The 11,494-nt window shown below is 45.4% G+C and overlaps 1 protein-coding gene across 1 annotated transcript; it reads right to left on the bottom strand.

The window, feature by feature from the left end:
• Positions 1–3,421: 3,421 nt before the first annotated feature.
• LOC140221138 (protein TIFY 11d-like) lies at positions 3,422–4,275 on the bottom strand. Its single transcript, XM_072290464.1, has 3 exons — positions 4,025–4,275; positions 3,681–3,938; positions 3,422–3,530 (listed from the first exon to the last, which is right to left on the bottom strand). Exons 1-3 carry the CDS (start codon positions 4,273–4,275, stop codon positions 3,422–3,424), a joined length of 618 nt encoding a protein of 205 aa, XP_072146565.1.
• Positions 4,276–11,494: the final 7,219 nt, after the last annotated feature.

The raw sequence follows: 11,494 nt of genomic DNA, 5'->3' as shown, positions 1-11,494 counted from the left end.
CTAAAGCCTTAAGAGGCCTTAGTTCGGGTTTGCAACACAAACCGGGACTAAAACGGTCTCCACAGATTACGAAATTTAGACAGGGTCTAAAGATTGTTTAGTCCTGGGTGTAATTCATTCCGAGATTTTTGTTGAGGATCGAAGGTCATTTCTCCACTAGTGTGGGGTCCGCCTTCCAAAGAGTATAATCCAGACTACGAGGCATGTTTGTTTCCCTCCTAAATTATATAAACTGGATTATCCATCGGTAGTAGGATAAAAAATCATATTTCAAATTATTTATTATCTTAAAGTGGTTCCAAGATGATCTTTTACAGCAGTATCCGTGATATAATGCAGCTAGAGGGATTATAATATGAAACAAACAACATCTAGCTAAGTGGGGTCCATCTTCCAAAGGAGTAAAAGAAATTAAATTGCAGAAAACTGAGGTTCGAACAGGCCGACAACTAGATGGTGTAAATGAATGCAAACCACCGTACTATGGGGTGTTTGGGAGGGGGTGCTAAATTTTAGCACCCCCATTTTAGTCACTTTTAGCCTCTCCTCCTCCCAAACACCTAGGCTAAAATGGAGGGGTTAAATTTTAGCCCCCCATAATCCATTAGCCTCTCAAGAGGTGCTAAAATGGACTAAAAGTGCTAAAAGTAGTCCCCCTCCTCCAAAATTCCTCCCCTTGCCCCTCTCTCTCTCCTCCCTCTCACTCCTCCAACATGGGTAAATAGGTCTTTTGTCAACATAAGTGCTAAACTTTAGCCCCTTACCCAAACACCCCAAGGGCTAAACTTTAGCCTCAACATTTGAGAGGGCTAAAGTTTAGCCCAAGGCTAAATTTTAGCCCCTCCTCCCAAACAAGACCTATGTTGCTTATATAACGAATTTCACTGATTTTTCTGGTGACTGAAAAGAAGAAAAAGATACCAAAATGGAATTAAAACCCTGCTCCTCACTAGTGCCCTAACACTCATCAGGTTGGATTTTGATTCCCCATAGGACAGAGCTAAACGGAGCTGGATTAGAAAAAGATCCCTCACTATATGAAGTACCTTCGACTGCTGGCACAGGGAATGCCGCTTGGGTGGGCAGCCTTCAGGGTCTTTTCTACTTGGAAGTGGTTTAGGCTTCTTAATAACATCGTGGCACTTTCAGGGCCCAGTTTTTTTTTGTAAGTTCAAACCTTTCACCGTAGGAAGCAAGGATGGTGATAGTAGAAAGAAAGAGGATGGTCGTCGTTATTGATTGTGGGTCTTAATTAGCGTTGGCATTGTGCATTGGGGAGGCAATTGTTTTAATTTGCTGGTATCACATGACGTGGACTGGTATGATATAGCTCTAAACACGTACAACAGCGAGACAACACCGTCTTTATAGCGCCACAGAAGCAAAGAAATCCGATGTGTACGGTTACTTAATGACGAAAGAGGAGGTCCTCGCCTCATGAGACGATGTCATAAACTCGTGCTCCGAGAACAAATAGCCAGCGCAATTGCTGTTGTACGACTAGTTGCCAGCCAATGATGGCTCCTCTGGATCAGCTGCGGCGCGTGAGAAATCAACAAGAATGGTAGCAAAATCGATTCCGCGCATGCCAAATCCCCTGCCCCACTCACCACATGCTGCCGGAACACCGCAGCCAGCGCCGGCGACGAGCACCGTATGGTGTCGCGCCGCCGGCACCAGTTCTCCTCGGAGCGCCCCGTGATGGTGGTGCTACGCATCCACCGCGCTAAGCTCGCCCGCGCCCCTCCCTGTTGGATCCAGCCGAGAACCATGAGATAGAAGGAAGAGATGAGAGAGACGACGCCCCTCCCTGCTGGATCCCGCCGAGAGCCATGAGAGAGAAGGAAGGATGGGAGAGATGGGTGAGAGGGAGGATAAACGAGAGTGACACGGTGAAGAGATAAGCTTTTGAGGGCAATACGGTGTTTTCATTTAGTTTTTCCTTTTATTTGATCTTCTCCAATCTTCATAGGTGTTGTATTCGTATAGTATGTAACTCTAAACGATTGAAAAGCTTGTTTGATCTTCTTTCGTACATGTGTGCTCAAAGTACTTTCTCATAAATTTATCACTTTTATTTTCACATGAGAAAATAGCATCTATAATAATATCGTGAATAAAATATTACTGAATGACACATTTTTTCTCCATCGTATCTTCTTTTGATTCAACAAAGTGTGATATCATGTGAATGGATGTATCTTTCTACAATTTGAATATGTGTGAACATGTAATAAGATAGCGTACAAAGATCAAACTTATATTTGATCGTCAGGATTTTAAGGGTCAATGCAAGAATGAAATAACTTAAAGATAACCTAATAGACAAATCACTGTCCAAGTTATCTGTTTCATTAATTGTGTATACGTGACATGGCATGATATGGCATGTGCTGACAAACAGCTGCTGTCTAAATTGTTGTACATACCCTTAGGCTGTGGGAATAATAATGACATGATATAGATCCATTCTTATATGACGGAAAGCATGATGAGCAAGGAATTAGTTTGTGGCTGGCAACCGACGTAATTAACAAGTCTCCACCTCGTGAGAAACTAGCCCACATCGTCTGATCGAGCCGGCCGGATTCACGAGGCATGCCAAACAACAGCGTTATCCAGGGTCATGCACGTAAAATGATGCTTCTGCACTCTGGGCAGGCCCATATACCGCGCGCATAGGGCAACCATTTGTCACATGCAGCACAGGCCCAACCCATACAGCTACTGGGCATTATTTTCGTTTTCAAGCACAATACAACCATACAAACGCAAAGGCATATACACACAAGGACGCTCACTTTTATGAACACATACCTCCGAGAGACTTGCATAACATATTCTCACCGTTAACAGCCACACGTTACCTACGACTGAAAGAATATCTCTGTTTACATCTAAAATTAATCTAAGAAAATACGGACCCGTACTAATAAATATATGACTCGAACCCAAACATGTAGCTAAAAACTGAATATTTTCATTTGTTTAAGAAAAATGTTCCATGTTTCTCTGATCTAACAGAAAGTTTAAGTTAATCACCGATGGTGTTATGGATGAAAATTGTCGCTTGATTATAAATCACCTTTTAATGGAGTAAAAGTATGTTAATCTCCCTATTTCGATGGAAAGGAAAATGGATGGATTACACAACTGATAATTGTGCTTTATTCTCGATAACCAAGATGTCCCTTTACATTAATTTCATCACGAAAGCATCGACTGACGAAAAAGATAGGGTCTGGTTGTTCCAGAACATTAGATGTGCCAGGATACAAGCCCTTGGATGGGCGGATAACTAGTCTAAGAATCCCTCGGAGCTCCTAAGAATTCTCAGACAGAGACAACATCTTTGCACTGGATGCACTCTTTCCCCTTGGCATCAATGTTGTCTCTCCTCATGCTCGCTGCAGGGTCTTTATTAGAGGCTGAGCCACGAGGCATCAGGCACGTCGTCCTCCCAGGGCTCGCCGCCGCCGCCGCCTATCTTCTTGGGCGGCAACTCGTCGTCGTTGTAGTCAGGGTCGTTTCTGCAGAGTAAAACATGTGCGTCATCATCCGCTGTTCTATCCAAACAGCATAGAGAAAGAATTTGTTATACAGGACGAATAAATGGACAGTGGATCTCTCACATCTCAAGTGAGATCACCCGGTTTCTGTAATGTGATGACTTCCCCCACCTTTCCTTCCTCTTCCTGAGGAACCTCTGCAGTGATAGCCTCCTAGCCTGGATGGCAGTGATAGCCGCCGATGGCTCAGCGACGACCTCGGGCTCCTCATCGGGCACGTCCACCACCACCACCTTCTCCTGCGGCGGCGGGGCGTTCACCGACTTCGCCATCTGCATCAGCGCCATCCCCTTGTCTGCGGGGACGTTGTCCACCCTGATCACCTGCCCCCCGTAGAAGATGGTCATGGGTGCCACCATCACCTCCGGCCTGAAACAAACAGATCGAGGACGGTACACCATTGTGAAACTATCTGATCTACAAACAGGACAAGAACGCAAGAGACTAAAGCTCACATCTGCTGGGCCGGATGCGCCACGGTAGCGCCGGCGCGCACAGGGAACAGCTGCACAGTCCTGCGCTCGTTCTCCCCGGCGGGCGCCACCGGCGGGAGCGGCGGCGGCGGCGGCGCCTGGAACAAGCGGGCGAGGTTAGCCACCTGCGCCTGGCGCTGCTGCTTGTTCTGCGCCATGTACTGCCGCAGGAGCGAGCAAGTCACGGTGAACCTGCTGCTCCTCCTCCCGCTCCCGGAATCCTCGCCGGCCATCCTTCCTCTCAATCGGTGCCCTGGGTCACTGGTGATGCTCGTGGCTCGGCCTCTGCCGTCTCTCTCTCTTTCTCTCTGCTTTGTGTGTGTGGGAAGACCTCGCCCGGGCGCTTGCTCTTATAGTCGCGAGGCTCGGCTGTGACATCGTTTGCTTGTGCGTCAGGATTACTGAGGGAGCACGTGAAATGCGAGGGTTTTGCAAGAAGGCGAGCGGAGGGCCGGGGAGCGCGACGGGGGAAATCGGGCTACAGCCACAACAACTGATGTGCAATAGTACTATAGTAGTGTACACTGCGCTCTCTGTATCCCTCGTTTCATTGTGGGTTATTTTAGGGTCATTTCTCTAAACCTTCTTCTAATTTGGGGTAAATTTTAGCCTGCCCAATTATCTTTGGTGTTGCGTTATTATTAGAGGCCGGGGCGGACTGAGATGAATTGCTTTTGGACGCGGTTTGTGTGCTGGGATGCGATTACATTTAATACTTTGACGAGATATATGATATTCCAAACAGACATCCGATTGTATTTGTACATAGTTATATTAATTTCTTCGATGAGATGTAGGATATCTCAACAAGCATCCGATTGTGTTATATGCATAGTTACATTTAATTACTTTGGCGAGTTATATGATATCGCAAGCGGGCATCCAATTGTGTTATGCATAGTTATATTTCATTATATACTTCGATGAGATATATGATATCTCAAGCAGGTATCCAAATGTATGATGCATAGATATATTTCATTACTTCGACGAGATATATACGGTATCCATGAAATATAGAAACAATAAATGATTCATTTTTTAATTATGGACAAAGCACTGGATTTGCTTCTGCACTTTATTGCTGGGTGTTTTTTTGTCGTCGAGCGGAAGAATGCCCCATCTACTACCTTTTGTGATACTAAAGATATAGTGATTTTCTTGTTGCAAACTATTCTACTTATTGTGTAGGTTATTGTTATGTTTTTGTCACCGAGGACAAAAGGCCCCCATTCCGCTCCTTCTGCACGAGTGGGATAAAAACACAAGTAATCTTTGTTCTCCAATCCCCTCCCTTAAGCGCAACACAACCCGAACAGAACCGACATACATAGATCAGCCCCTAAAATTCTTCCTAGTATACCATTGTGATATGCCATGAATGAACATGGAGCAAATTGTTGTGTCGCTAGCTCAAGTACTAACAAATAGAAATGGCAAGGAACAAAGGAAATTGTTGGTCTTGGACAGCTCAAGTAGGCATGTACATGGAGCAAGCTGTTGTATTGCCATTAGCGATGCAACAGTGGAGTCTTCAAGGCAGCAGCTCGGCAAATCTAAAATCTTAATATGATTAATATGGAAATGGCAAGGGACAGAGGAAATTGTTGGTCTTGGGCAGCTCATAGTATGAATCCATGTGCTCTATATTGAGGAAACCAAACATTTTTCGTTCAAGGAGAGGGGAGGTCTTCAAGGCAGCAGCTCGGCCAATCTAAAATATATTATTTGAAACTTTGATGAATTTTAATTAGGTTATCAACTGCATTTGAGTATTAAACATATTTGGCTGCAACCCTTGCAGCCCTATATGTAAATAGGCTCTAGTACACCCACACCCTATGATCTAGTTATTACCCCATCAGTAGCTCCCACCAGCTGCGGCCGTAATGAGACCATTGCTACTTCACTACTTTCCTATGGTTGTGCGCCCATCCTAATGAGCCCAACAATGATTCATGCTACAACAAACCCTCTATCCTCAACCTAAATTAAACCAAATGCTAAATTAGTAAACAAATATTTTTTCCTATTTCCAACTGTGCCCTACACTTGAGTATATATTAAGAGGACATTTTCGGTACAACACCTTACCCCCTAGGTTTGGCCCAACCGCTGAATTAATGATCGAACTCACTGCGATAGACAATGGGCCGCAAAATGCTACCTTTTTGTCGAGTATAATATCCATTTGCGGGAGCCGGCGGCGTCGTTCACCCACATGTCTAGGCCCACGAGGAATGTCGAAAATTGCATTCTTTTGGGCTAGATTTGCATGATACTTTTGCAACCCGGCCCCGGCTCGAACCCATACGCACACGGAAGAAAACTGGATAATGTGTCTTGCACCTTATAGGATCGGCTGGGCCAGGACATATATGCATATCACCCACGGGGCACATTCACTTCATATGTAACCCTCAATTAACCAGTCCGAAGAGGGTCCCGCAAGCCCATCATTTCTAACTTTCTGAAGGGTACTCTCTCCTTCCAAAATTTTTCTTTCGGGTACCGTGTCCGTCATCCGCAATGAGTGGCCAAGCCAAGATGTGCCATTGCATCTTATAGGACCAGTTGGGCCGGGACATATACATACAAATTGCCCATGGAGCACATTTGCTTCATATGAAACCCTCAGTTAAGAAGTTTGAAAAGACGGTCTCGTAAGCCCATCATCTCGAACTTTCCAAAGCGTACTCTCTCCTCCTGAAATGTTTTTATGTGTACCACTATCCGTCACCTTCTAGGAAATTAATGCCAAGCAATTATGTGAAAGCCCAACCGCATTTTTACAAGCATCTCAATTGTTCAACGGCACTCGATCAGTCTCCATCATGCGTTGAAAACCATTAACCGACCAAATCCTCGCATGGACAATATGCAAATTTTGGAAATCCTCATGCATGTAAGTTATAATATTTTTATTTGAAAGTTGTGGGATCCAATTTCTGGGGAGAAAATCAATTGGAAAATTAATTCGCTGTATACAAATATTAACTGGACCAGCAGTGGATGGGAAGATTATTTAGTGGGTCTGTGCAGGAGGGTGGACAGCAGTGGGGTACGCGGAGCAAAGGTGGGGTACTCTTACCCAGTTGAAAACCTGTCAGAAATAAACTTGTGGTCCCCAGTGGTCAAATAAGTTTCTACCGGTAATCAGCACCGAACTGTATGGTAGTGGGATCCACATCAGTGTGCAAAGGTACTTTATTTAGACAGCCATGGTACACAGCTAGTTTATTTGTGTGACACACTGGAATACGTTATTCATCCGGCGTACACTCTTCGTCCACAAACTTTACGAGCGTGTCGACTCTCAGGTAAAGCCAATTCTCCCGGCGCGCGCTCGCAAAGTGTCAGGCAGTCCTTCACACGCCAAGGACCAGCCCTAAACGTTTTCGCGGCGAGTGACACTAGAGGAAAGCACGCCTTGAACGGCGCTCCTAGCAGCTACAGGTAACGGAGAAACGCATGCAGGTGCCTTGTGGTGCACTACGACATGCGCACACACACTTGTCCTTGGAACTAGCTGCAGCGGCGAACCGTAATTGTCAGCTAGCATTATGTGTCGCTGATTTGGATCTGATGCATCCGATGACGTGGTTGCGTTGATCGGTTGGCAGCTACGCCACACGCCATCGATCAGTCCCTGATGAGATCATAAGGAACGCAACAACGCTGGCCGGATCTTCGTATGAGCCCGGGGTAAGTGTGATTTTTTTAATTTTAACCCTTTTTAATCTAAAATTTTATAAATAACCTCCGATTTATGTTTCCAAGAAATAGCCCTTTTGGTCGTGCCGAGCTCTGTAGCGCGGCTCGTAATTGAGTCGCGCCACATGCAATAGCGTGACTAAAATACCACGTTAGCATAACACAAAATTGATTTCCACGTGGCACGGACGTGTCCTACTGAGGTGGCACTAGTCACGCCATGCATCCCGCGTGACAAGCAACAGCCGGTTGCTAGCTTCTTTAAGTGCACAAAATTTCACTTGATTTAGCCTTATTCGGTTCTCTGTTTTAACTAGCTAATAAGCTTTTAAATTCTTCAAACTTAGCGAGTATAATATATATGGTATACATGTTCCATTTTAAGTGTTTGCACTCTAAAATATGGTATAGAAAATGAACATGAGATGTTTACAGATGACACAAATGACGTGTACTAGAGCCGTGGAGCGTGCTTGGCTGTTAAAATACACGTACGATTCACACCAACAAATCACAATTCACAAAGATCATTCATACAAACTTAATCCACTACAACTATTAATTACGATTCACAAGCAATAAATATGATTTCCTTCCCAGTTAAGAACACAAAATAACTCCCAAAAAGATAAAAAAATATGAAACAAACACCATGAGATGTTTACAGATGACTCAAATGACGTGCACTAGAGCTGTGGAGCGTGGACGGATAACAGAATCAAAGTTTCCATCACTTGGTTTTGATCTCTATAGGTACAACCAATAACACTTAGCCTACTTAGAAATTGGATTTCCAAATTTTCACACCATATTTTGAAGTGCAAACACTTAAATGGAACATATTCACTCTATAGATTATACTTGTTGAGTTTAGCGAATTTAGAAGGTCATTAGCTAATAAAAATGGGGGAACGAAATAGGCAAAGTGATATGTATTTTTATGCACTTGAAGGTGCAGCCAGGCAGCTAGCAGCTCAGAGCTGGTCACGCCAGATGGTGTGGCGTGACTAGCTCGTCACATGAGTTCCACGTTGTACTCGATTTTTATTTATGCCATTGTGGCACATTGGTCACGGCATTGCATGTGGTGTGACGTATTAGTTGCGCTAAAGAGCTTGGCGTGACCAAAAGAGCTACTTCTTGAAAATATAGATCGGGAGGGGTTATTTATAAAATTTTAGACTTTGTTAAAATAAAATAAAAATTCGGTAAGTGTTGAGCGGCGGGGCTAGTGACCTGGAACGGGCACTTGTTGGTTCCAGCGAGTATGTACTTGTGGTGAACACAACGGTAGTTGTACAAGCGTGCAGGCGTATGCAGAGACCGTACCGCCTCGAGAGTTGCATGATGCATGGTAACAATGCCATGATCAGTTAGCGCCGAAAGCCGAGAGATAAGGAGTGAGCTAGCGCGCCACAGCAAAACATCGGCAGCACCAGTTGGTTTAACCTTTAAAGATGGCATGGACGCACACAAACGCAATCCCTGCTTGCATTGGTGTTTTAGATAGGCGTATACCAGTAGGCTACTACTTGCATTGTCTTTCCGTCAGTAACGTCGTCCTGGCTTCTTGTCCTACTCTTAACAAACTTCCCAGCGAGGGCCAAAGCAATGCAAAGTTCATGCGCGATACGAGCATCTCAGAGAAAAAGGAGAGACAAAGAGGCTCTTCTGATCCGATGGCGTGGTTCCTATAGCTACACTAGATATATATGCCACGCTGGTTATTACCAGCACAAACAAAAAGATGGAGAGGGAACGCAATGCATGAGCGAGTCGGTGACGGTGTGCATCGATCTGGGTGTCGATCGGTCTGTCCCGGTGACCATACAGGACGTGCAAACGACGAGGGCTTACAAGAAAAAGTGCGGTCTGGCGTACAGATAAGCCACAGATGACGCGGCACAGCTCCCTTGTCCCGAGCTGCTAGCGAACAAGTGCTCGGCTGCTCGCACGTCGTGCCCGTGGCTGCTTCTCGAGATACTCCCAACTCGTGCGCCGTGGCAGAAGAGTCATAAGGCTCGGCCTCGATCGATGAGCACATGTACACGCATACACCACGAAAGTGTACAGGTCATCTCTCGTCTTGCGGTGGCCAGTGGGTAGTAGAGTTGGTGCAATTAAAACCTCTCGTCATGATGCTAGTTCCGCTGCATTGCAGCTCATGTACGTACGTCACGAGCAAGCAAAGGGAAGGCTTCGTGTCCTTGCCCAGTTCAGATGGGAGGTCGATCCAAACCCATGCTTATGGACGAAAAAATAAGGCTTCCTATCCATCTTTCACAAAATGGTTAGATTACGTATCATCCAGCTTATGCCCATCTAGATTAATCATTTCAGCCCACCAACCGTCTAGGACGGTGTCGCTTAATATTTTTTTTTGTTGCACTTTATTCAAAAATCTGCAAATTCCACGTCACCATTTCCGATAGACTAATTTAACATTTTACAAGGATTATATACGTATGTATGATTGGTTTTGGGTATCAGATATGTATGTATTCCCCCAATTCATCTTAGGCATTCATCTTCTTAAAGCACGTTTCTCAAACATTAGAATGTATATCAAGGGCACTCCTCGTCATCACAGACTCCCATTGAACATGTTCCTGGTGCGACAGCCATCCCAGCTACCAGCCGGAGAGTACGGTACTACCCCCTCCCCTTCCTCTCCGATCCGTCGAGATATCAAATCCTAATGCTGTTACCGGCAGGCACAGAAGAAAACTACTACTGCTGACAATTGAAGAAGAAAGAGAGAAAGAGGTACGGGCTTGATGGGCTAAGCTAATAAATCACGTGAGGAGCAGCCCAGTACAGGAGCCCAACTACCCACGGATGCACCGGAGATCCTATATGGCTTCCGGAAGCCCCGTTTCTTACGGGGCATCCAGTGTTTGACATTCGTACGGAAGTTCTCGTCCGTCCGATGCAGAGCACCTTCCCCAGCAGCCTAGGGTAGTCAGGCGGTGGCTTCTCCACCACGCGTGCCACCGCCACGGACCCCGTGCCGCCGCCGCCGCCGTCCGAGTGCCGCACCCGCACACGCTAGCTTCCGTGGCTGCCCCCGCGCGCTCTGCCGTACGCAAAGCCACCGCCGTCCCCTGAGGCCGCCGCCATAAGCTCCGTGCAGGCCGGCCGTCTTGCGCTGCCCCTGCCGCCTCCGCCGATGGTTGCTTCTGCTGCTGCGCATCGTCTCGTGAGACCGCCGGAGCCGCACGCTGCCAACGGAGAAGATGCATTCTTTGTTTTTGAAAATGTTGATTCAGTTTTGGATAAATGTTGAATTAATTCGATTAAGATGTTGAAATAGGTTTTCACAAATGTTGAAGGTAGTATTTTTGAAAATGTTGATCTGACTTTTCAAAAGTGTTGAATTAACTATTTTCAAATGTTGATCTACATTCAGAAAATGTTGAAATCTAGATCGGGTCTAATGGACTTTAAAGCCATAAGGCTTAACTAGCTTCCGTAAGTTATATAGGAGCCCCCGGATGCACTAACCGGACCGTATTAGCTATTCACTGCATCCTAAATTACTATTCATTTTAGCTTTTCGATAACTTTTGCTATGTATGAAGACATAGCGTGTATCTAGATGCATATCAAAAGCTATGTAACTAGAGAAAGAAAAATAAATAGTAATTTGGGATGGAGGGGGTGGTTGCTTGATTTCCTAAAGAACAAGCTAGTTGATTGCTTGCTCTTTATTGTAATATTTTCTTGAGCTTGTACTCT

This window comes from Setaria viridis, chromosome 9 (assembly GCF_005286985.2).
Source record: "Setaria viridis chromosome 9, Setaria_viridis_v4.0, whole genome shotgun sequence".
Taxonomy (NCBI): domain Eukaryota; kingdom Viridiplantae; phylum Streptophyta; class Magnoliopsida; order Poales; family Poaceae; genus Setaria; species Setaria viridis.
The sequence above is the reverse complement of the archived record's forward strand: the minus strand, read 5'-3'. Positions and strand labels throughout refer to the sequence as shown.

Excerpts from the sequence above, each read along its gene's own strand:
- LOC140221138 (XM_072290464.1), bottom strand. The coding sequence starts at position 4,275 with ATGGCCGGCGAGGATTCCGGGAGCGGGAGGAGGAGCAGCAGGTTCACC. Across the intron at positions 3,939-4,024 it reads GCGCATCCGGCCCAGCAGAT|GCCGGAGGTGATGGTGGCAC; the intron begins GTGAGCTTTAGT and ends TGTTTGTTTCAG. Across the intron at positions 3,531-3,680 it reads CTCAGGAAGAGGAAGGAAAG|AAACGACCCTGACTACAACG; the intron begins GTGGGGGAAGTC and ends TTTACTCTGCAG.